This window comes from Myripristis murdjan, chromosome 19 (assembly GCF_902150065.1).
Source record: "Myripristis murdjan chromosome 19, fMyrMur1.1, whole genome shotgun sequence".
Lineage (NCBI taxonomy): Eukaryota > Metazoa > Chordata > Actinopteri > Holocentriformes > Holocentridae > Myripristis > Myripristis murdjan.
The window spans coordinates 10,995,514-11,022,461 of NC_043998.1; the positions used below are offsets into that span (position 1 = coordinate 10,995,514).

Sequence of the window (26,948 nt, forward strand, 5' to 3'; positions counted from 1 at the left end):
GCAACCCCTCAGTCTTCAAGCCGCAAAAAGCAGAAGACACTGGAATAACCATGCCTGAGGCTCCTGCAGGTATGCAGATGTTTTTTGGGACAGGATAATTTATTTTGATCAGTCTGAAGACAGGATTTCAAAGGCAAGGCTGATGCTTGAAACTAGTTGTGACAGAAAGATATATAGGTAACTTGCAGTGTGTACAGTGCTAAATATTCAGGAATGGCAGGTATTAATATCTATCTATTAATATCTAAAGAGGAAGAAAGCCTTTAAAAAGATTTTAATTTATCAATGCCAAGTTAGCAAATAGATGTATATCTTATGATGATTAAAAGTATCATATTTGGCAGAACAAATATGCCAAACAAACAGTTGGAAATTGGAGAAAAAATAAAATCATCTGTTGATAAAAAGATTCACGTCATGTTAATGTTCACTGATTACAAGGAAAACATATGCTGCCTTTGGAGACGAGCTGATGAGGAAAAATGTATTTAGTTTTGTAGAAGAAACAAGAGCACCAGGGGTAACTGGGGAAAAGTATGACACCTACTGTATGTTATGGCAGAAGATAGAAACATGAACAGATGGTAAAAGTCGGGATGGAAGTGGATCAGTTTGATGTTCAAGTGGGAGTTTGGCTAGGGAGCAGTAATGAGCTTCAGGGGGCTAAAACTCACAACTCTGTCAGTCTTGGCAAGTAAACGGCGATGTGACCTAGTTATTTACAGCAAAGGTATACTGCTGCCCAAGTGGAGACAATGAACTCTGAGGAGCTCGAGAGGCTCTGTGACAGATGTAAGGGAGCACAAGTACTGTGCTCAGTTTGGTTTTACAGACATCTGAACAGACGCACAGTTTTTCAATTGGGAGAACTTGTGCTCTTCATACAACAGTGATTCTTAACACAATGAATAGGATAGAAAGAAATTCTCTAAACAAAATATCTACACTAATATACATAATTTACCACAATAAGAACTGATCTCAAAATAATGTTGGAACAAAAAAGAGCCAAAACCTTAGAATAGCAATGAAGATGTGAGTGAAAAGCTTCTCATCAGTTTCCTAACAGCTTACAAATTTCCATTTATGGACAATAAAGATGTGTTCTATTCTATTCTATTCTAAGTTAGTGGTCATATTGAAGAGGTGTCATTAAAACAGGCATCATATTGACTTGCCGACCTGTTCCAGTCTGTCAGTAGAAATACAGAGGTACTTGAAAGGTTGTAAATAATCATATGTGAGGACAGCAGACTCCTGGTGTGACATCACTGGGATCAAATAGCCAAATGACATCAGTCCAGGAAAGTTCACTTTGTTGTCTGAACTGGCAACTCATGCTGGCAACTTAACATGCACGTTTTGCCAGATTTAGGCGAGCTTACTACAGTATGTTTGCAAGTTGTAAAAGACACTTTACATACTGAAAAATTGTAGTCATTCATGCAGTATTTATTATTTATTTGTATTTTTACCTGACAATGAGACCTGAATGAAACCTGTCTTGACTGTCTTCTTCAAAACAAAAGTATTCAAAATGTATTTTCAAAGATAAGTCATCTATGAAAAACAGAAATCACTGGTCGTGGGCTAAACAAGACCCAATCCAGTGGCTACTCCATCACTTGACATCACATAGGATGTATAATCTGAGTTTGTGACACAATTAGCATTTTTACTGTTATAACATAATAATGTCTGAAGGCCATGTTTTTCAAACCAATCTCAACTCATTGTCATATCATTAATGATGACGGTACCTGAAAGGGCTTATAATTGATTAACTCTTGAGATTTAGCTAGATGGATAGATAAATAGGATCTATACCAAGAGAAGAATAAACAATACCTCGGCAAAACTTATCAACGCAAAAGTTTGTAGCAGGGATCCTGTGCTAACACTTTGTCATTCTAAGGTGAAGGATCGTCGGTAGTAAAATGTTTATTGTCTTCCCTCCTTCCTGATGAGCCATCTGTCCTCCATCTTAACCCCGTTGACAAAGTGCGGCTCTAAATCACTGCACTGACAGTAACCTAAGATAACGGACGGAGAGACAGCAGTAGAATGAGAATGTGAATGTGAGAGCGTGAGAGCATGAGGCACTGCTGATCAAGGTCACATCACTGCAAAGGTGGTCTGGCCTCTCAAACCCCTACATCACACCGCAACCTTGATTTACCCAGCTATGCTTTGAAATTGCACTGGATAGTATGTATCTATAGTATTATATTACTATATGATATTGTATACTCTAATTCTGATCTTTGCTCACCTTTTCATCTCGCCGTATTCATCCTTTTAAATGTGCAAGCCTGTCCCTTTTTATTTTTGTCCTAGAAACATAACCAGGTGCCACTTTAATTTGCCAAATACAGCTCGGGAGTTTTTCCATGCAATATGGCTATGGTTCAATATTGCTTACTATATGTCTGCACCCCCACCACTCTCTTAGTCCAAGTCTAATTCCACAGCTACCGTTTGACTGCAGGGCTTAAATAACCAATTCCTTTCCAGTTTATAACCAACAGTGCTTCAAGTTCATGGAAAAGATTAAATATTATATTTAATGGAAAGAAATGGTGGATCATAAAGTAATCAGGAACAATGGATTATGTGTTTTGTAAAATACTAGTCTACTAAACAAGAGCAGCAAGATGTTCCACCCTGGGACTTTTGTGTAATCAGTTTTCTTGTTTTACCACATGTGAATTATTGCCCTGTTTGTACTCAAGATGAGATGACAAATAGTGTTTTGTAGTCCTTCAGCCAACAGCCATGCCTCACGCTTCATTTCCTTCTTTTAACTAACGCCGGAGATCCTGCCCCCCACTAACTGCTAAAAATAATCTGCCATAACCCATAACCTTTTCCACTTCGTCTTTTTTTTCCTTCATAAGTCCAAAGTATATCACACGCCCTAGGATATCAGGTTTACGTGTAACCGGTTTACTATTTTAACTGAGATAAATCATTATGTAATCTGTCACTGTTTTTCCAGAGAGTTCCCTAACTCTCCAGTCAGCAGGCCCGCAGTGCCCTTCCCCATGGATTTAGTTCCAGTGTATTCAATCAAACACGACAGTTTACTAGTCGGGTTGTGTGAGGGGAGAAGGTGGATGGAAGCAGCGGCATGATTCATGGTCATAATTCCTTTCATCATTGCAACCTGATGAAACATTATGAGGCGACATTAAAGTGAAACCGCTCTCTGAGGTTCCTATCCCGTGCTAGCCCCCCAAAAGCATTTGCTTATTGCGGGATATAAATACAGGGAAAGGAAATGCGTTCTTTGTTCCTTTTTAAAACTGCACTAATTTTTTTTTTCTGCCACATATGGATGAGGGTCTGACCTCACTTAATCTTTATTGTCCACTTCTTCTGCCTTATGTATATGACAAAAACTCCTGATGACAGCCACTCCATCACCACCTCCTTTATCAATACCAAGTGTGACATATTTTCTCAAGGAAGCAGACCTCTAGGAAGAGGACTATTGTTCCCAAAGTAAATCCTATCACCAAGACTGTCATGTCAAAAACAACTGATTTACCGAGAGGCTGGATTATTCCACCAAACATAGCCATAAAAGTCATTCTGGTAGCTGTGTATGGTCACATTACATTAGTGCTGGACACATGCTGACCACTAAATATAGCATGTCCACAGCTAAGCATATCAGCCTCTCTGTGCAGAGCTGAAATGATATACAGTGTGGATATATAATGGGCTTTCTGCTTCATCATTCTGCTAATTGGGGCTCATGACATCACCACTTTGTCAGATAGTTTTCTTGTAAAGTTGCTGAATAGCGCAACAATATACGTCCATGAGAAGTGACACCTGTTTTTACATAATTGCATTCAGTTGGCATGTATATTAACCAGCTAATTTACGACCACTATTCCTTCCAGTTGAATACTTTATGCTAATAACAACCATAATGCCACTTTGATCTTATAGGAATTAAAAATTCCTGCCTGGGTTGCAAATCATTTTTAACACTTGAAGCAGGTGGGTTAGTTGCAGCAAAAAGTTACTTTTCAAACACTCTGCCGTGATTGCTATCATATTAAGACTAACATCAAGATTACCTATAGTCTAATAAATGTGGGTGAAAGGCCACTCAACAAGCACTGTGTATAAACAAATATGATGTCAAGACATCTTTGTCAATGTTGTTGCATGCTGTCAAGAGTGATCCAATGATTCGCTGAGGTATGACAAGGTCAGGTAACTCAACACCTGCCTTTATGTCCGCCACATTAAAACATGTAGTAAATTAAGCTGTCAATACCGGAAAACTTCGCCAGAGTTAAGTACGGACAGGTAGACAAATGTCTCACTGAAACCCTGAGGTGTTAATAAAAGACAATAAAGTAATGATCTATTACATTCAAAAGTAAACTAAAATAAACAAGACCAAAGGTCTATATAGCAATAAATAAATAGATTGTGTTTTCATGTTGTAGTTGGCTCTCCTGTAGTCTCAGAGCAAATCACATCCAGACAAGATATTAAGAATCATATCTTGCCAAACTACATCAGTTACACATCTACCCACAACAACAAAAATGTGCCATGACACATGGAAAACCACAAATAAGACAAGAAAGTGTTCAAACGGCGGCGAACAACAGGTCAGAAGTTCACTGTGAACTTACTGAATTTTCAAAATTCAACATTCCCAAGCAAAGCTGATATGACTTAGCACATGCTGATACAAATTTACACTCAGCACAGTGTTATGTCCTGTGACAGGCAGCGAGGAGTGTTTCCACCAGAGTGTTAGTGTGTGCGCAAGAGGCAAACTGCTTGGTATGTCAGAAAATACTCTCATTTTACAGGATACTGTAATATTTGTAATTATACGATAATGGGACTAAATTAGGGACATAGTGTTAACTATGTCCCTAATCATATGGGAAAAATACAGCAATGCAATAAAAATCTAAGGGTGGTTGCATCACATCCTATAATTTAAATGCTAAATATCACTTGAGCTAACGGCCCTGATGACCCCCCACTGAACCCAGACAAAACAAGGAATTTTAGTAAATTATGTGTATTGTCAGAAAATTCAGAATTTTTAGAATAGACAGCCAGCTTTACTCAATTTTATAAATTCTGTAACAATCAAAAAATACAAAGCTATTCCAGATATATAATCACCACAAACCAGTAAAGTAGAGGTCATATTGAACTATTCAAGGAGGCGGTGGGCAACTCAAGAAAACTGGCCTGACTTCAGAAGGGTCATAAGACACCATGCTTGGCCTTTTCCAGCCATTGCAGTAATGCAGTCAACCCCTGAGAGACACTTGGGCAGTTGGGGATTTAATATGCATCTATTTCCGATAAGAATTTTCTTTAACCAGATTTAGGGCTCAACAAATACCCTGACAGTGCTCCACACTCCTGCATAGCAAACTGAGACCTTTTGCCCAAAGCAATGAGTCTTGGCAACCAACGAAGATAGCCTGGTCCATCTCTGGGTGATAAAATGATCCTGAGGTTGCTGAAATTTAGGGTGCGCTATCAGATTCAAGGAATACAGTATGTGCCATGGATTATGTAGCCTGATTCAAATTCAAAGGGTGGCCAGTTTAAAGTGCGTATTAAAGTCGTCTTACTTGGGAGGTTGCATTTTAAATTTATGGTCCAAGATAACTAGCTGCACTATGAAATCAGATACACTCTTAAGTAAACATACCTGAAATAACCTATTCGTATTAAGACCATCTGTTGCAGGCAAACAGCTAAATAAACATCATAAAAACAGAAAGGCGGAAAAAGAGAACAGAAGCGGCATGAGCTCCAATTTTTTGTGGAAATTTTCAGCTAATGGCACATAAAGTACAACTTGGCAAACGTTAGACACATTATAAACTGTCTCTCTGTAGATGTGGCCAAGATATTAAAGCAGGATCCTTTCCTTTATGTCCTATTGCATTACATGTAGGGGGCAGGCTGGAGAAACAGCTGTAAAACCATCAGAATCTTTACATAACCAAAAGTGTAATGTGTGCATGAAAAGATGATGTCATATCATCACTGTGGGACACTGAAGAAATACAACTTACTGAGCTTTGAGAATTGTAGAGTATATTCAAATTTGTGCCTTGTTCATAAAACCTTAGATGGTTTGGCTTGGCTTCCATCATGGGACTTTGTGCATTTTTGTAACATCCTCTATAAGAAATTGAAATAAGAAATTGATTGTCTATACCTTTTTACTTCACTGCATTTTGGCAGTTGGCATTCTTTGTGAGCAATTGGACAAATACTTATAGTTAAAACCTTCTCAAGGAGTGTTTAGACCAAATGTGAAGCATCATGCATTTGCGTGAATACAGATGCAAATTTTGAAAAAATTCAACTGATGCGAATATGCGAATGATGCAAATTTTGCATGTTCATGTAATTCGCGACAAGGAAATTCGCAACATTTGCACTGCCTGCTGCAAATTCGCATCTATTCACATTTTTGTATTGACTTTGCATGTAATCACGCCGCATTATAAAGTCACTTCGCGTTTGGTCTCAACACACCTTCATGGTCTTCCCATGTACGCAAATGATGTGGCTCTTAATTTGACGAACATACATTTGTTCTGTGCTGTGGTATGTTTTACTTGTGACCTGCAAATGAAAATTAGCCATAAGCTACCTCAAGAATACATCAGTTGGTAACGCTTATGTTTAACACTGTACATGGTCCCCTACAAATAAAATAAAATAAAATGAAATAAAATAAAATAAAATAAAAATGAATGCATTAATAAATAAATGGTTTGGAAGCCCTTTAATTACCACACAAGTAAGCATGGAAGTGAATCATCAGACATTATCTACAGATGCAAAGACACATGCTGTCAGAAGCAGTATGGAGTCACAGTGGTATGTCGAGTCACATACAATTATATGTCTAATGGACTGTATGTCTCTAATTGTCTTTTTTTCCCCTCTTTTTCTATTTTTCAGCAAAACCGGAGGGGGAGGGTAAGTCATCTCCCTGCAGCAGCGGCCTGCTGACCTTTTGTGTGCTGTACATTATCACATGGTGACTTGATTATAGCTCTCACATTTTCACGTTTGTTCACATATCTGTGTCAACTGGCTATGTCATGCAGAATAGGCTGTGTCCTCTGAGGGTGTGTAATCGGCATGCACCAATTTTTCTTCATGAACTTTATTTTTCTCTGAAGATGGCAGTTTACGTCAAGCCCTTTACGTCAGCATGCTATATGTTGTACAGAAGCATTCTCACCGGTGCTCTCGTTAGTTGTTTACTGAAGCCATTCTCTCAGCTGGCTTTCACTGATGTTCAGTAACAACAGCCAGAGGGAGCACTGGGAAAATAGTTAGTGTGATGTGGCGTCTATGTTTGAGTGTGGCTATGTAATACTAGACTGGATTTTATGTGCTTCACACTTACGACACGTATTTGCTCAGCTGTTGAAGCGAGTTTGAAAATACATATTTCCATCAGGCTATCATGATATTGTTTTTCATTTTCTGTTTCTAATAAATATCCACTAATTTTAGCCGCGGAAGTGCCAGCCGAAGAGGGTGAGGGAAAATGACTTGGTGTGATTCAGTGCATTCATATGGTTAATATATGTGTCAATGAGTGTGTTTGAGTTGATCTGAGTGTTGAAAAATGAATTTGAACTAATCAATCAGGAGATTTGTCTAAATAATCTGGAACAAGTGGTGTTGATACTGATGATCTGTTGAGTATTTGCTGTAAGGGTGCATTTAAAGAAGAGAATAAGTCATTAATTTTATATGACACAACATAAAGCCACTGAAGAGGATAATGCTAAAGGCTAAATAAGAGGCTACTATGTCACTTTGATTCAGTGTGTACTGTATGCATTTCTGTATGGGAGTTTATAGTTTGCTTCACTCATTTTAGCTGAAGCAGCACTTGCAGAGGAGGGTAAGAGTTTTGTTAATCCCATTAGATTTATCAACTGTATTGACAAGAATAACTTGTAGGGTGATATTTTTGCAGTGAGCCTGTCTGCACATCACAGCAGCACATGAAGCCTTTCCATGTTGCTGTTGCCTGTTGATGAAGGCACTAACGTGAATTGACATCATTCCCGTTCTCTTGTTGTTGTTGATGCTGTTGTTGTTGTTGAAGAGACTGTAGCATGTACAGTTGTGGACTGTAAGGAAACATCTGTCTGTATAAAACAACAATGTGAGCTGATGTCAGGCATCCGTGTGGACTTTTGTCTGTGAACACCTGTTGAAATGTGGATGCAGTTTACAAATCTGTGTTTACTTTGTCGTAAAATGATGTGAGTTTACATTTTACTGTGCAGGCATGTTTAAGCGTGAGGGAGCGTCTGTATGCGTTCTGCTATCTTTGCATTTTGATTAATGTTTTGTCCTCGTGGCGCTCCCGAGTTGAATGTTGTCGCAGTCACGTCACATTTCTACATTCAGTCAATAATAACAATAATATTCACATTCATTTGCTCAGCAGAACTGCTGCCAGAAGGTAAGGGGCCTCTTAGTGTCAGGGACTGTAAACTGACTCGTCCAGTATATTAATTATAACACATATAACACATTCAATACACAGAGAGTATTTTTTTTTTTTTCAGTATAATGGCATTCAAGCTCATTTTCATTCATTTTCTATAGATGCACTACCAGCAGATGGAGGTAAGGCGGAGCGCTACACAGGATGTTGAATGTACTGATTTAATGTATCTGTCTCTATAATGCATCTATGTAATGTATTCACAGATATGAGTACATACATGTGGTAGACTGTGTGAAAAGTAGGTGCATGGAGTTTCTCAAGTTTGTTTCAGGTACTCTGCATTATGGTAGCATTTGTTTTTACACTATGCAAGTCTTGTATCCAGTGTTTATGAATAAATATTCTCTGTCAGCATCATCTGACTGCTAACATTGTTATGAAACATAGATACACCATTTCACATTTGAATGCCTTTATGTGCTAGTTATTAATCTGATAGACATAGACTATAATTTATTTTTCAACTAAACCGTGGGTGATTTTTAAAGTATGTGCAACTTGTTTGTTTTATTTACTGTTGTATTTCCACTTACAGTATATAACAATATACTGTATGCCCAAGTGTGGTTTCTACATGTTTTATATATCTTGTCTTTTTATGTTTGGCATGCAATAGTGCGCTGTTCAACCCGGTGATCGTAAGGTGGATTTGGTTTCTATGGATTTTTTTTTTTTTTTTTTTTTTTTTTTTTTTTAAATTTTTAAATCAAATGTGGTGCTGCATGATTTTTCTGATTTCTCCTCGTCCATGTACTGGGATGTTTATTACACTTTACTTGTTTCTACTGGCACTATCATACTGTACATCGTCAAGTGTATGCTTCCTAGCTACTTTTATCAGTCAAGTTTGCTTCCTTGTTCGCAGAATCAGAAGCTGAATGGGATGGTAAGAGAAACAGCAACCGCACTATTGGACAATTTATGTTTTTCCCCCTCCAAGAGCATGGTCTGCGTGTCTTTAACATATTTCACGTTTCAAGTATAATTCTGGTATTGTGTGCTGGTCAGGATGTCACATAATATATAGTGTTCAGTGGACCTTCAAGTGTTCATTTTTTTTTTTTTTTTAAGAAATTGTTTTGATTACTTAAATTTGGACTGAGAGTAAAGCATGGAAAAATGCAGTTATTCAACTGACTTTCAACCTCTTTGATAAATAGGATGTTCAACAATTGAAATTTTTTCGGTAGCTCTTTTCTGGCTGAGCAGCATCTTGAAAACAAAACATCACTGGGTTATGAACGTAACACAGTTCTACTGGCGGTGATATTGCTGAAATAGAATTGCGGCTCTCCTCCAGTCATTCTCTCAGTGTAACCAAAGAGGGACGGTAATCACAAAGGCCTTAAACTTTCATACTCAACAAGCCGTCAGACCAAATTCAAACTGGCAACATGCAAGGCTTCCTCTGTGAACACAACTTAACTTGTGATATCTAATATGTATGCAAGGAAGTCCTGCTTGCCATAGCACTCGCATCATCTACATAACCCCCCTTTCAAAAGCGCTCATTAACCAGCAGTCCAGCTGAGGAGGCTTGCTACATTCTGGTAGTATCCTCAACTGAATAAGCCACACCTCTGGCCTACAGCTCGCCTCAGGCTGCGTCAGAGAGCCCACGAGAAGCTGGCTTGAGTGGCCTAAAGTCTTCAGTATGGTTGACATGTGATGCCCAGACTGGGTACAGTGCATTCACATGTTTCTAAAGGAACAGAGACTAGAGAGTGTGATTACAGACTCTTCATTTGCCACATTTAGTCCAATATAAATTGGCATAAGCTGCATAACATTCACTTTTGACTGAGGCTTTGTCTCACTCACTGTTCTGAGCTATATCTCTGCATTTGGTTGATATAGCATTGACATGACATTGACATATCTTTCTCATTGTAATCCTTCAAGTAACAGGATTTTTTTTTTTTTTTTTTTTTTTTTTTTTTTATATAGGAAAGTCTTTGCCCACTTCTGTGATACCAGCTCTCTTTCGCTTTTGCCCCTCTGGCATTTAAAACAATGAGAGTGGAAACACAGCTGTGGTTAGTGTGTAGCTGCCCTAGAGCAAAAATGGCAGCTGCTGCTGCTAACATACCAAGTAACCTCTGACTTAATGACACTTACAGTTTTCCTTCTAACTCAACATGAGGAAACTGTGAGAAGCTCTCAAGTGAGCTGCAGTAGCCCAAAAAGTCAAAGTTACCCAGTCAAACTTGAAGGTTCAACCCTGCACAGGTATGCAGGACTGTGTCTCCTCTCTTATCTGAACCCCAAAGGCCTTCCAGTGCTATGTTAGTGTTTGGGTGTATATCACAACCAGTGTGGAATTTCTGTGCTCCAGAAACCAACCTCCAAAAAAAAAACAAAAAAAAAAAACATAGTATTTCTTGTTGAGTGGCATTACTGTCAACTCACACTCAGAAAATGTCTGTGGAGCTTGGGCCAGACCAAAGGGCAGACTCAGAAACTCATATATACTGTAAAACCCAAAATGCAAATCCCCCAGTTGTTTGTAAAAAGGGGCATTCAAAACTAATCGCCTATCCTACAGATCCACTGTCACTAAAATGTCACATTGTCAAGAATTCCAGACGATCATCTAATACTCTAGTATTCGAAACATCATCAAATCTAAATTCTTTCCTGCTCTTCTTTGATGTTCTCGGCCCTTAGCTTCTTTGGGATGTTCCACCCAGTCTTGTTGATACTGTTTTTGTTACTGAGGGATGGAAAACACATTAAAAAATAAAAAATAAAATAATAATAATAATAATAATAATAATAACATACCCTGTGGTGTACAGGATGAAGCGCTCCCTGATCCACCACAGTGATCACTTAAACTTTGTTTTGATTTTTGTTGCCTACCATATTTTGATCAGTCCCTAGTCCTGACTCCAGCTTGGTTATTGCCCCACGCTGAGTTTGCAGTCAGCGGGTCTATTAGAGTGGGATTTCTGTGCAGTGTGTGGGAAGTGCTTAACATTGCAAGGCCATTTAAAGCCATACCCATGGGGGTGTTGTGTTCTGTGTAGGGGGATTGCTTATCATAACGTGGCCAACTGCAGACTCTTTTAGGGCATGGAGAGAGACATGCAGCAGCATTGCTAATGAATTTCAACGGGATACTGTTGCTGTTTTCTTGAGAAACTAATCCCAGCAATGAAAGGCCATTTTTTCGAATGTCTTGCAAACTTGTGTATCACTCCTATGGTATCTTAAAGGGATTATTAGAGTAGAAAATGTAGAGTGAAAAAAATCTGCTTTGATACAAAATGTAAATGAAGCTTTTAAAAAGTAATGATAAACAAAATGCCATTTAAGTCCTACTTCAATGGTTTTGAGGCTGCCTGGAGTGCAGGATGGATGGGATTCACATGCTCTGTATGGGGTAAACTAATTGGCTCCTTTGTGACAAGCGCTGCCTGGCAAGATCTGTCCAACAGAAGTAATCAAAGCAATTTCACATAATAATGTGTCCCAAGTCTGGTGATTAAAAATGTAGTAATCAACAAATGTGATTACTTTGTATTTTGATTGATAACAGTTATGATCTTTCATCTATAATAAATAAAAACCCCATGCATTACACTGCGTGCCGTAATCATGTAATAATCCTACAGAATAATAATAATAATTCTATAATGATTCCTCGCTTGCCTTGTTTTACCTCATGTGTTCATTTTGGCTTATGGTACAGTATAACAGACAAGTGTTATACTTCCATATGTTAAATAAGGGAACTTATTTTTGTCAGCTGAGGTAAACCCTGCAGAGGAAGGTAAGGGTGTGCTGAAAGCCCAGGACTCTGATTATCAATCGCATGGGGATGCAGTGATATGAAATGCAATTTGTAAACTTTCTATATGTTGTATGGAGTTGATTCAAAAGTTCAAATGCTGTCCTGAGTGATTATGTTTTATTTCTGAACAGTTGATTGTCTGTGCATTGAAGATCTGATTTTTTTTTTCTTTTTATGTTCAAATAATTTACAAATTAAGTCTTTTAGGCACAGTAATTCTCAGAGATATGAAACCACAATGTATATAGATGTGTACTCTGATGGCTACATCATGACTATAGTTTAAGCTTGAGCTACTGTACAGCTGTAATGTTGAGTGGTGATGTATGGAAATTGACAGGTGCATTCGGTGGAAGTTTTATACTTGACAGACATTTCATTGGCACATTATGGGTTACCTCCTCCTCCTTGGGAATGATACTTTACTGCTACGCTTATATATCACTGGAACATTCACTTGCCTAATGATATGGCAACTCCACACCGCTCTCCTTACATGTCACTGCTTATGTTTTGAGCTGAGAACATGGAGCATTTGATCGAGAGATGAAGTATTGTGAAGTCATTGTCAAAACCTCATAGATATCTGTGTCAGTGCAATGATGTTATTCTCTGTAACATTTTCAGAGTAAAAATAAACTCCAAGACAGGCATGTTATTTTAGGATTTTGGACATATCAGTTACCCCATGAATATGAACAGTTCTGGTGTATTGTTGAAAACTAGAGGAGTGCAATATTATCTTTGATGTCAGGAGGAGAGAAACCACATCATTGTTCCACTGGCAATCAATAACACTGAACAATGACATTGATTTTGTGTAAAAGTGGTGTTTCTTTTTCCGCTCTTAGACCCAAATAATGTTATTGTATTAACCTGTAACACTTCTGGAGCAGAAAACTCACTTCTATTCTTGCACAATGATTGTGAAGCAATACTATGTTCTTAAAGCTGCTTCCTCATTTATGTTAATGGTAAAAGATATTGTCTTATTTATTAACTTTCTGTGTTGAAACAGTGTGTGGATACAGGGTGTTTTTACCAAAAAGCAACACTAGAGGTCACTGATGAGAATTTGAGTAGATGCCATAAGAGGATGATATCACTAAAGGGTATGAAGACAGTTTACATGTTTCGGGAAAGCTGCTATTTTAAGAGATACATATGCATTAATTTACATGCAGTTCTATACAGTATAATGCTATGCAACATTGGTATGCAACAATTGCAATTCCAACGGGAGAGCTGAAATGTGATCTGTCAGCTGTAATAGCTCTGATATAGTGTTGACTAAAGCTAATATTACATGATTTAGTTTAACATTTGTTCATCACGACAAGAAACTGCGGAGGCACGTGAAGCTACAGCTGCTGGAGGAGCAAGATTACATGTTAATGTTGACCCTGTTCACATCGTGTCTCTAGAACTGTTGGAGATTGCAGTTTGGCTTTTCATCCTGGTATTTGATAACGACACTGTGTTTGTTTTGTAAGAGTCTTTGCAGTTAAACTTGCTGTATCTGTCTGTGTGCACACCACCAGCGTCTCAGGAGCAAATACATCCTTCACATCTGCTTGTAAAAAAAAAAAAAAAAAAAAAAAAATGCCTGAATATTTTGTCTTGTCCTTTTGCATTTTGGTTTGTTGTTCACAGTGATGATGCTGAGGTCATTTGCAGGTTCTTTTACGTGAGCTTTGACCTGAATGTGGAGTTAGATTAATCCTTCGAAATCAAGCCCTCAGAATGTGTAAACTATGATTTTTTTTTTTCCCATACTTTCAGGGACGGGGAATACTGAGCTCACTGGGCTCTTTGTGGAGAAGCCCCCAGATAGTGTAGTCGCCATCACAGGTTTGACATGCAAATCTGGACACACAGATAGATAAACATTTGTTTTTCTTTTCTATGAAGAAAAAAAAAATAATGAGATATTTTTTAGACTAAATGACTTGTCTTAGTGGTGATTTTTTACAGCGTAAGTAGACAGATAGATTGATAACTACTGTAAAGCCTAATTACATGATTAGAGTTGGACATGTAGTTCATCTTGTTTGCTTGTTTATTGTGAACGGCAGGGACGGATGTCACTTTCGTTGCCAAGGTTGACTCAAGCACCCTGACAAGGAAGCCCACCATGAAATGGCTGAAGGGCAAGTGGCTTGACCTTGGCAGCAAGGCCGGGAAGCATCTGCAGTTCAAAGAAACCTATGACAGAAATACCAAGGTATGTGCAATGTCGTGGATGTGTGTCTGCATGCATCCACAAGAGAGACATGTTTGACATCTTACACACCGAGTGACCCTGACCCTTTCCCTTTCCAACTAATCTTCCCTTTAGATCTACACTTATGAAATGAAGATCATCAAAGTGGTCCCTGGTGATGCTGGGGGATACAGGTGCGAGGTGACAGCCAAAGACAAGTGTGACAGCAGCACCTTTGAGATCTCTGTTGAGAGTGAGTGAAAGCAGACACTGGCCTGCTGGCACAGCTTCAGGTTTCCAAATGAGCTGTTGTTTTGAAGCGATCCGGCCTTAATGTGCGTTCTCTGCAACTTCTCTGGTTTCAGCTGCACAGCAGGAGGAGCATGAGGATATTTTGTCTGCCTTCAAGAGAGCGTAAGTGCATTGGGGGTTGTGTTTCAGTTTGTCTCAGTGGTGTGTGTGAGTGTGTGCCTGTCTGTGTGGCTGAAAGTGCAAACATATACAGTTCAGGATGTTTTTAAGCCCATATTTTTGAAAAGTGAGCTGTGATATCAGTGTTTGGAGAATTTAGTGTTGTGTCATGAACAGACAATATACCTGATTTTGTTGAGATTGTACTTTATTGTACTGTGTGTTGGGGGTTAGAATCTGACAGCGCTTCTGTTCAACTCAATCCGCTTGTGGCTGATTCGATTTATTAAGAATGTTTTTTGGATTCAAGGTGATTCAAGGTAGAAAACAACAATTACACTAAATGGTTCAATTCAGGACTTCAGACCAAAATTGTATATATTTACAGTATATTCTTAAAATGTGCAGTGATGTTAGACTGTACATTTTCTTCTCAAATGTGAAAATATCAGACAAAAGAATTTCTCACTCATTATTTATTAACAAAAGTTGCAACTCATAAAATTCTGTTAGATCAACAAAATGTTAGATCTTCTTGTTGTGACAAAAAGAATGAATGATTTGAAAATTTCAAAGCATTTCATATTGTTTCAGGCCAAAGCCAGCAACCGCTTCTATTTATTTCTTTTAGCAATCCGTGCAGTTTAATTGGCAGAATCTATGATTGATTTATTGATGCGGTGAATGAGTCATTACATTTCTGTTGCATACACATCTAGGGATGCCGGAGAGGATGAGGGAGATCTGGATTTCAGCGCTTTGCTAAAAGCCACTAAGAGGTGAGAAACTCACTTTTGCTCAGTTGCAAAAGTATCAAGCACCGATGAATCACTCACAGTGTGATTGTTGCTATGTGGAAAGTCTTTCTCGCCTCTCTGTGACATTACCTGTGGATTACATTACCTCCTTTCCTTGACTGACAGGAAGAAGAAACCTGTAGAGGAGAAACCACAGATAGACGTGTGGGAGCTTCTTAAAAGTGCCCATCCCAGCGAGTATGAGAAAATTGCCTTTGAGTATGGCATCACTGACCTGAGGGGCATGCTGAAACGTCTGAAGAAGATGAAAGCTGTGGAGCCGAAGCACAGCGAGGGTAAGTCTGGTTGGGCGAGAGACGAAGGGAGGAGACAAAGTAGAGGATCAGTGGGAGAAACGGGGATCGGAACAGGGAGGTGAGATTTTACAGTACCACAGGGGAGGAGGAGAGGAAGCACATCAGAGGAGGGAGGGGTTGAAAAGCACCAAGATGTGAGAGAGGCAGGAGGGAAGAGGACATGAAAGTGAGAGAGGATGCAGGAGAGGGACGGCTTTTGTTCAGTCGTGAATACCTCCACTCCGATGACTGCTGACTGTCTGCTTGTCCCGTCAGCTTTCCTGAAGAGGCTTGAATCCTGCTACTCAGTGGAGAAAGGAAAGAAGATCGTTTTGACCTGTGAGGTGGTCGATCCCAACGCCCAGGTCAAGTGGCTGAAAAATGGACAGGAGATCAAACCTTCAGCCAAGTAAACACATAAAAGCACAAAACACATGATCTCTTGATGGATCACATGTTAATTAGCATCTTTTTTCATCACTCCAATTTTTTTTCTTTTTTCTTTTCTTTTCTTTTTTTTTTTTTTTTTTTTTTGGCTTGATTAGACAGTAGCATTGGCCTGTATCTTGATCATCATCAAGCTACGACTTGCTCAGGCTTGGGCAGCGCTTTAAATTTAACACGCTAAAATTATCTGTCCCACAACGTCATATTTTCAAATGACGCTGCCATCAGCAGTTTTTATTTATAGGAGGTCATAATTAGCCTTTCAGAGGAGCAAGCATGTCATGCTGCCAAGACATCATATGCTCCATGCAGGAACAACCCTTGGACAAAGACCTCGCTCATATGAAGTTAATGGCCCATAAGTACGAGGATAATTTGAGGATTTTTCTTACTTATTATTACGGCTATTATTTTATATAATAGTGAGGTAGTTCTTTGAACTACTATGGCCTGGCTGACACCTGCAGTGCATGTATGGTTTGACCATAGATCTTAGACAAAACCTGAATATTTCAGAATGAATGAATTAAATTAAACTTAAGTTCAAACTGTTTAAAAATTAAAATGAACTAAATTAAAACTTTATCTAGATAGATATAGATTTGTTTATTCTTTATTCTTCATTTAGATCCCCATCAGCTTCCAGAAAGAGGTCGCTAATCTTCCTGGGGTCCATACACAAACATTAACAATAAAAACAAGCAATAATTAAACATACTGTATCAATAACACAAAAAAGACTAAAACAAGCCAAATGTGAAGATCAGTACATAAGTAAAATAACTGTACATATGAAACAAAAATAGTATCCTCCAATGAAAAACAAAAATTGTCAAATATGCAACAACAAAAGCAAAAATAAAAACAATCAGAGAGTCAGAGACAGAAAACCAACAATATCAATAAGAAATTCATCAGTTTTTAGATAGATAGATAGATAGAAAGATAGATAGATGTTTTGTTTCTATGTCTTGGACCAGTCACTGCAATACTTACAAATGATAAGCCCATCGGGATCAATTTCATCCATATTTTTTTTAGTATACATGAAAAAATGTTGATTATATTCAAGGCTTTTGTACTAAAACCCGTGACCAGACGGAGAAAGTTACACGTTGGTTCTCCGTTTGACCTTTTATCTGTTTGTGACTTTGCAAGGTATGTCATGGAGGCAAATGGCAACATCAGGACGCTCACCATCAATAAGACGACCCTGGCTGACGACGCTGCATACGAGTGTGTGATCGGCGAGGACAAGTGTTTCACAGAGGTGTTTGTCAAAGGTACACCATCTCCTCTCCTTTGACCATTCATCAACAACGCTCATCTGATATGACAGACGAGCTGTAATTACTGACAATTTGTAATCCTCCTGACACGAGCATAACGTTCCTATGGTGAGACGCATAAATTAGTTGCAGGGAAGTTGGACATTTATAAACTTTAATGTCCTGCTGTTCCCATCAGAGCCCCCTGTGACCATTACCAAGCTGATGGATGACTACCACGTCGTTGTGGGAGAGAGAGTGGAGTTTGAGATTGAGGTGTCTGAGGAGGGCGCCCACGTCATGTGGTCAGTAAACATCCCAGTTATTTATTTTTATCTCAGTTAAACTTGGACCCACTTTGGAGAATGGCTTTACTCCTCCTAGGAAGCAAAAATTCCCACAAGTTTGGTGGCCATACCCCTAAATAATTACTATTGTGTATTGTTAGTGTAAACATTTGATTTGATGGCTCGCTGCCTATGCTTTCTCAGGTTCTTTGAGGAGCAAGAACTTCATAGAGATGCACAATCAACAAAGTATCGCTTTAAGAAAGATGGGAAGAAGCACACACTCATCATCCAGGAGGCGACCCTGGAGGACATAGGAATGTACCATGCCTGGACCAATGGAGGGCATACCAAAGGAGAGCTGGAAGTGGAAGGTACTGCACCTCGTCATGCTGAGAAAGATGTTTTTTTTTTTGTTTTTTTTTTAATTCACTTTGTATGGATGTATTTGAGTGTACTGGGAGGCTACAAAACATTTTCACTGCTGCATAATTTGTTACAGGAAAAGAAGATTTGGTTTAATTACAGTTAATTTAATTGTGTGTGTGTGTGTGTGTGTGTGTGTCTGTCTGTCTGTCTGAGAGGGCTGAGGGGGGCAGATTTTTGTTTTGCTTTTCATTTGAAGGGCACAACAATAAACCCTAGATTCAGTCTGTACTCACCCTTCTGATACACCTCTGCTCTAAACTACAGAGAAAAAAAAATAAAGATTGATAAAGTAAATACAAGGCAATAAAAAAGGAAGTGATACACAATAATAACAATTACTAGAAATGATAATAGCAATAAGTTTATGTTGTTTAAGTGAGTGGGTGCAGCCAAGCAGTCAAACTGTTGCAGTTGCAAGGGCCTAATGCCACTGACAGTGTGATGCTAAATTGTGTACAATCCTTAATTTTAATAAATCATATAGTCTCTTATTTAGTGTTGAAATCTTGTTTTTCTTAAATCAAGTAAAAAGAAAAAAAAACGTCCATCTGGATATAAAAAAACTCACTTTTCTATAATAGTTAATCAACTTTTTTCCAGACTTTTTTTTTTTAATCAAGTGTCATTTACTTGATACTAATCTGCCTTATCCTCCTTTGTTTGAACAAATTAATATTCGTTCACTGCAAAATGCCTTAAACAAGTGAAACCTCACTGGAAACAAGAGGGACAATCTCATTCCATTGGGAGATTTTTTTTTTTTTTTTTTTTTAGGAAAAATCAGATTTTACCACTGCATAGGAAATTAAATGATTTGTTAAGATGGAGATTTTGGAGACTGATGGTTTCTCCTGTGGCCTCTGATGTCATATTTAGAGAAGGAGCTGGAGGTGTTGCAGGACATTGCTGATCTGACGGTCAGGGCGACAGATCAGGCCGTGTTCAAGTGTGAGGTGTCTGACGAGAAGGTGACAGGGAAGTGGTTTAAAGACGGCGTGGAGGTCCTGCCAAGTAACCGCATCAAGATGTCTCACATTGGAAGGTGCACATGGAACATTTGTGAAACCAGATCTCCATGTTATGACAAATACGGTTTTCGTTCATTTTCATCATAACTTCTCCTTTGCTTGATTCAGGGTGCATCGACTGGTTATTGATGAGGTGAAGCCAGAAGATGCAGGAGACTACACATTTATTCCTGATGGATATGCTCTGTCACTTTCTGCCAAACTTAACTTCTTGGGTAAGAAAGATGGAATGATTGTAACGATACCATCATGGATTAATTAATCATTATCAGCCTGCATGATATTGCTAACACATCTTTTTTCTCTCAAAACAGAAATCAAGATCGACTATGTGCCTAGACAAGGTAGGTGGCTGTGAAATGCTTCCACACAAAAAAATAGTTAAATCAATTTTTTTTTCTAATGTCTAATCAAGCCGATATCCTTAAAGAGACTTGTGTACCGTCTCTCTCCATTCATGCTCTGTACAATGAAAAGATCCTCCCAAGATCCACTTGGACACCACCGGCAACATGGTCTCCCAAAACACCATCATCGTCGTGGCGGGTAACAAGCTCCGTCTGGACGTGGAGATCACAGGGGAGCCGGCACCCACCGTTGTGTGGTCAAAAGGAGATCAAGTAGGCATACGGCACAGAAAGGGACAGTTCAAAAATATATGCAGTTGTAGAGCACAGACACAGCCTTGTGCTATCAACATCATGTGGCATTTGCAAGACAAAAATAATGCCACAAATTGAAGTAAATGTTCATTATGTTCAATCAAATCTAATGACAAAAAGCCAGCAATAAAACTGCCTGCATCTTGCATCATTGCAGACTCGGCAAAGCTGCTGTCTGAGGTAACATTCTTGTGCTGGTGCACAGCTGATGCACCTGTGATGTATTTTACAGCAACCACACTTCAAAATTTCTTCCAACCTTGTCCAACCATTCCATGAATCTCTCTGTTTTCCTCAAGCAGCTTTTAATTGACTGGTGCAAGAGGGAGACATTTGTACAGAATCTGTCTGTACAAAATCTGGGGACGCGCAGAGGCTGTGCGTCCCCAGACTGGCAGACAAAACATTTTTATTAAGTAGATTTTTTTAGCTTTAGCACTGCACTGACTTTTTCTCCATATTCCCTCTTCAGTCAACTTGGGTGCTGTGCAAAAACTCTTATAATGGCAGGAAAAACACAGTTTTTTTCTGGCTGTGTGCGTGTGTGTGTGTATCTCTGTCCCCAGCCAACCTTACATACTACTGGGCCTATCAGCCTAATATTTTTGTGCAGTTATGACTGTATGATCAAGGATATCTTGTGATTGTGGTGATTCAAAACCTTTAAAAAAACTGTTTTATACCGCAGTTGAGTGCTACAGTAACTCCTCAGCTGTTTTTTTAAGGAGATACGCAGGCGGTGCCTCCATATTTTTTCTTCTTCAAAAAAGGCGGTGGTTTGTCACTGAGTCTGAGCATCGCAGAGGGGGAGATAAACCTGGTGTGATCTGCACTTTACTGCACTCTTCTCTTCTACTTTACATTGTTTTTTCCTCAAGATGAAATCCTAAACTGCACCAACAGATGTAGTGCAGCAGCATTACTTGAGCAGCTACAAAAATGTTGACGAGTCAGTCTGATTTCCTGTTATTAGGCAATCACAGAGAGCACAGGGCGCGTGAGGGTGGAGTCCAGAAAGGATTTGAGCTGCTTCGTCATAGAGGGAGCAGAGAGGGACGATGAGGGCAACTACACCATCTGTGTCACCAACCCTGCTGGAGAGGACAAGGCTGTGCTGTTTATAAAGATCGTAGGTAGGGAAAGACTCTCTTTGGTAAAACAAAACATAAAGCTTGTTTCACATTCAGATTGTTTCAACATGTATTAAATTTTGCTGCTGCGATGTGTTTGCTTTGTATCAGATGTGCCTGACCCCCCTGAGCAAGTCAAGTGCACCTCAGTGGGAGAGGACTGTGCCACCATCACCTGGGAGCCACCCGCATTCGATGGTGGTGCACCAATCAAGGGTAAAGGATGAGTTATTTCTCTGTGTTTTAAACTTCATAAAGCACACTCACGTATGAGGAATCCTATTATTTAAGAATTCTGTGAGTATTAAAAAAAAAAAAAAAAAAAAAAAAAAAGACAGTTCCCTGCCTCCCATGTTCACACTGACTCTGTCTTTCCTCTCATCCTCTCTTTAGGCTATCTCATGGAGAGGAAGAAGAAAGGTTCCTCCAGATGGACAAAGCTCAACTTTGATGTATATGAATCAACCACGTATGAGGCTAAGAGGATGATTGAGGGCGTGCTCTATGAGATGAGGGTGTTTGCTGTCAACAGCATCGGTCTGTCTCAGCCCAGCCTCAACTCCAAACCCTTCATGCCTATCGGTGGGTATCTCAGTCACCTAAGTAAAAAAAATTCTCATCCTCCCTCTATGCATTAAGTTCCCTCAACCATCCTAGTAGATATCATGCCTCTCTTACTCCTTCTCTGACCCTCAGCTCCAACTAGTGAGCCAACTCGACTGGTGGTGCATGATGTGACAGACAGCACATGCACTCTGAAGTGGCTTGCCCCTGAGAGGATAGGAGCTGGAGGCCTGGATGGATATGTTATTGAATACTGCAAGGAAGGAGGTAAAAAAAAAAAAAAAAAAATACTATAATGCTAAGACAACATTTCACTCCCAATGCGATGCACTGAACAGTGAATGTGAAAGAAAGAAAGACTTAAATCCCACTCACTGTGATTTGTTGCATGTCCTTTCATTGTAGACACTGAGTGGGTGGTGGCAAACAAGGAACTGTGTGAGAGGCAGGGCTTCGTGGTGCGTGGCCTCCCTGTGGGGGAGAAGATCAACTTCAGGGTGGTGGCTGTAAACATCGCCGGGCGCAGTCCTCCTGCTACACTGGGGCAGCCCGTCACCATCCGCGAGATCATGGGTGAGTCATCCAGGTGTACCGTGTACCTGCAAGCAGACTTGAGCCAAACGTTGTTGCCAAAATAATTTATGGTTGGCTTTATTGCACATGGATGTCATATTGGTAGAGTTTGCTGCATCAGACAGCACAGACAGTGGATGCCAAAAAGCTTTAGACCCTTAAAGGAAAGTGTTTGAAAGGTGATTTATTATCTTTTGTGTGGCTCACATCTTGTCTGACACTATGGGGATTGTCCTGGTGGAGAAACCTCCTGTCCATCTTCTATACATTATCAGAATCAGAATGACTGGTTTCATGTATTTCCCATTATTACAAGATGTTGGAGAAGGACATAGTAATCATTTTAAAGTGTCAACCAATATGATATGAGTTAGGAAGAGAAACACATTTTTATTTGATGGGATGAGATGATGAGTGCAAGATTGTTCAACATTTTGTGAAGGTTTTATTGGTTGAAATTCTTATTTATGCTTTCTGACACACCATTTAAGATACACTGAAGTGGCAGTTCTTTTTGCGAGGCTTTAAAACTCAAACTATAATACATGTAGAATTAGAGGATGATTAGATCATGATGATGGATTAGCGGAACAGTATCCATTGTATCTCCCATATTAATGAGTTGCCCTCTCCTCCATTAGAGCTGCCCAAGATCCGACTTCCTCGCGAGCTGAGAACCAAATACATCAGGAGAGTGGGCGAGAAGATCAACCTGGTCATCCCCTTCCAGGTTAGAGGCAAACTCTGTCCTCAGCTGCTGACTAAGTACAGTGGCTGTGGGTCTGCTCCACTAATGAAAGCTTGATGATAAGCTGTTAACCTTCATTACAATACATTACATTACCCCATCCCACTTTAGCGAGAACCTCTCTTTGAAAACTCTAACTTTAGGGTAGCATCCCTCTTCTCTGCTGTTTTGCATCAGTATATTTTACAGTGTTGTTTATGTTTGGCAACTACCATAGCAGTAAAGCAGACATTTGGGTGGAAAATACCTGCTGTGCCTTTTATGAGGGCAGGGCAGGGTGTTTTATCTTGTAAAAAAAAAATGCTGCGTCTCGTGGTAAAAATAAGTTAATCAATCATCATCAGTTGTCAGTCATCCATAATTTTTATGAAAGTAGATGTCATTTCTTTCTACACTTTTTGAAACATATTTCTGTTCCGTTTTTTGTGTCTCATAGGGTAAGCCACGCCCTGTTGCAACATGGTACAAGGATGGCCAGCCTGTTGACACCAAGACGATCGGTGTCCGTAACTCCAATGTGGACAGCATCCTTTTCATCCGCTCTGCAGAGAGAGACCATTCTGGAAAATATGAGCTGGTTCTGCAGATTGAGAACATGGAGGACCGGGCTACCATTGAAATAAGGATTGTTGGTGAGGAAAGGCTGCCAAGATTAAGAGCTCAGTTCTGACAGGGACTACTCATCGCATAAAATGCAGGCATTCATGACACAGTGGGGTGCATTTAGATAAAAGCATCTATCAAACAGCAGATGGTAAACATGGTAAAACTGTGGTGGTGGTATTTCCTGGAAGGAAGAAACACCTTAAAGACTTAACCAGTTTTAAAAAAAAACAAACAAAAAAAACAGCTGTTTGTGATGTGCCTGCATTTCTGGGTCCTACTTCTTGTTATCATTTTGTTGACAATGTAACATTAGTGCTTCTGACTTGACCCACCATTTTACACCAGTGTCATTCAATGGTGCACTGGAAAAGACTGTTCTTTTTACCCAAACAGAGAAGCCTGGGCCTCCTATAAAGGTGAGAGTGACAGACGTCTGGGGCTTCAACGCAGCTCTGGAGTGGGATCCTCCCAAGGACAATGGCAACTGTGACATTACCGGTTACACCATCCAGAAGGCAGACAAGAAGACCAAGGTGAGAGGAGGGAGGGAAGGAAGAATTCAAAGTTATGCTGAGATTACCACATATCAAGCCCAGTTTGAGATTAAGGCTTTGTTTATGCTTATATGTACACTGTTGCAGTACTCTGTATTATTCAGTGTCTTCAATTGTGTTCACTTTCTCTCTTCCTCCAGGAGTGGTTCACCGTTTATGAGCACAACAGACGAACAAACTGCACAGCTTCAGATCTGATCATGGGCAATGAGTACATGTTCCGAGTCTACAGCGAAAACCTCTGTGGCCTGAGTGAGGACCCCGGCCTCAGCAAGGACACGGCTGTTATTGCCAAGACAGGTGCGTGTGTGTATGTGTGTGTGTGTGTGTGTGTGTGTGTGTGTGGCCCTGCAGGCCCTGTAAAAGTTTTGACAATCAGTAATTTTCTAAAAAAAAAAAAAAAAAAAAAAAAAAACAAGAAATTGAAAGTCTTGGACATCTGACTAAAAGAGCAAAAACTAAGACTAACTAAACCCCAAACCTCAGGTGATGATGTCACCATCTGTTGTACTTTATGGGTGGTGACATCACCTGCCACCAAAGACTAGGCATCCTACTTTTCACCATCAGAGTTCAACCTTCCCTGAAAAGCCCTAAATGATTTAAGGCTTAGTTAGTCTTTAAAGAGGTGCAGCTACATCACTGATTTAGTTTGGCCAGAAGCAGAACATGGCTGAAAGTTTCAACCCCTAGAGGGCACGGCAGCAAAAGTTTTCTGCTAGTGTTGACTTACTCTTTAAACACTTGTCAAATGGAAAAAGCAGATGGTGCACTTTAAGATTTCTATAATGTTGTCTCAGTCTGGTGAAGAAAGTTGAAAACAGCTTATTTTACCATCTGTGAGTAAATACTATGGACTTTTTTGGTTTGTAATTATCATTGTTTTTGTAATTATCATTGTTCTCATTATCATTGTTTCATGGTTTGTAATTATCATTGTTTTGTAATTATCATTGTTCTCATTATCATTGTTTCATGGTTTGTAATTATCATTGTTTTGTAATTATCATTGTTTCAATGACAGGAATAAAAAAAATCTAGGTAGGCCTATATAACTGTGACATATTTGTTTAAGCATGTACAGCATTTGAAATACAGACTGACACTCACAGTATAACAATGGACACTATATATAATTTCTTAAGTTCGTGGAAGTTAAGCAAAATTTATGGAGAAATCATGGAAAAGTCGTTGAAACCCACAGTTAAAAAAGTGACTGAAAAGTCACACAATGAAATATAGAGAACTCCCAAGATTTTAATAATTATTAGATCAATATATAATCGAAAGATTGGTCACCTGAGTTGTCTGTCTGGCACCTGAGTTTCTCTCTTTGGATGTGCATGCGCCATCTCTGTTGTCTGTAGAAAAGTACACACAGCAAACAACACACACACCATGTTCTCCAGTCTGCTAGTCACACTCATCATATGCTGCACGTGTCGTGTGGAATGACCAACCTCTTGGCATTGATTTATGGTGTTTGAGTAACCTTGGCTTCCCCCTCCTCCCCGCTCTAGGCCTGGTACACAACCGTGCACCCTACAAGGAGATGGATACGACCTGTGTGCCCAAGTTCACACAACCCCTGGTTGACAGGTCTGTGGTGGCTGGTTACAGCACCGCCATCAGCTGCTCCGTCCGAGGCTTCCCCAAGGTACACGTGCATGTCAGTGTAAGCTGAGGTGCAGTGTGGGGCTGGAAACACACTGGCCATGTTTTGCCTTTTGGAACAGATCTGCCCACATTTTCTTTTTAAACAGCACGTTTTTAGCACCAGCCAATTCAGGACAGATTTTGCATGAAAAAAGTTTGAAAAATAATAATAATAAAAAAAAACACTAAACTGCTACCGCTCATTTCAAACTTTCAAATTTGCCCTATCCATCTTAGCCTAAGATCATCTGGATGAAGAACAAGATGATCATTGGCGGAGATCCCAAGTACATTATGCAGAACAACCAGGGGGTGCTGACCCTCAACATCCGCAAGCCAAGCACCTTTGACGGGGGCAAGTACTCCTGCATGGCCGTCAACGAGCTGGGCCAGGCCGAAGTGGAGTGCGTTCTCCAGATCAGACGTAAGGAGGGTTACGGGGTCGAGGGAGGAGAGGGAGGGAAGCTGAGAGAGTTGGGAGAGTGGAAAAGAGGGGAGGGATGAGGAAGGAGCAGCAGTGATGAATAATGAGTACAATAAACTGTCAGTCTCTTGCCAAGGTGTCACTCTGTTATTGTTCTACATTCAGATGATTGTGTAGTTGCTGATACGGATTTTTATACATTGAACATAAAGAACCAGATTTTTAAAAATTGTTGAAGAAGGACATTCAATGTGTTCTAGCACCGCACTATGCTGAATATTGAAGTATAGTGTCAGTAATACATTTACTTCAATAAAACCTGACACAATTCTCTGTCCTGTCGTCCCACAGCTCCCACAGACCCCAGCAAGGAGGGGAAGTAAGAAAATCAACAGCAAGGAATGTCAAACGATATGAGCCAAATTAATAACAATGAATGTCAGTATGTATGCAGTGTCAGGAAAACATTGAATAAAATTTACTCGTGTTGACTACGTGTTGGCTGTAAA

General features: G+C 39.6%; 1 protein-coding gene across 1 annotated transcript; it reads left to right on the forward strand.

The window, feature by feature from the left end:
• On the forward strand, nt 1-26,921 carry LOC115377765 (myosin-binding protein C, fast-type-like). The gene is made up of 28 exons (XM_030077772.1): nt 1-69; nt 6,982-6,999; nt 14,139-14,207; nt 14,432-14,580; nt 14,695-14,812; nt 14,925-14,973; nt 15,690-15,749; nt 15,894-16,063; nt 16,340-16,472; nt 17,669-17,793; nt 17,978-18,083; nt 18,270-18,439; nt 19,371-19,536; nt 19,631-19,737; nt 19,837-19,866; nt 20,000-20,142; nt 21,158-21,317; nt 21,426-21,530; nt 21,708-21,896; nt 22,011-22,145; nt 22,284-22,451; nt 23,093-23,181; nt 23,636-23,831; nt 24,199-24,338; nt 24,500-24,659; nt 25,880-26,016; nt 26,253-26,439; nt 26,791-26,921. The coding sequence occupies exons 1-28, from the start codon at nt 51-53 to the stop codon at nt 26,820-26,822; spliced, it is 3,330 nt and encodes a 1,109-aa protein (XP_029933632.1). The 5' UTR covers nt 1-50; the 3' UTR covers nt 26,823-26,921.
• Nucleotides 26,922-26,948: the final 27 nt, after the last annotated feature.

Excerpts from the sequence above, each read along its gene's own strand:
- LOC115377765 (XM_030077772.1), top strand. Across the intron at positions 14,974-15,689 it reads TTGTCTGCCTTCAAGAGAGC|GGATGCCGGAGAGGATGAGG; the intron begins GTAAGTGCATTG and ends ATACACATCTAG. Across the intron at positions 16,064-16,339 it reads GGAGCCGAAGCACAGCGAGG|CTTTCCTGAAGAGGCTTGAA; the intron begins GTAAGTCTGGTT and ends TTGTCCCGTCAG.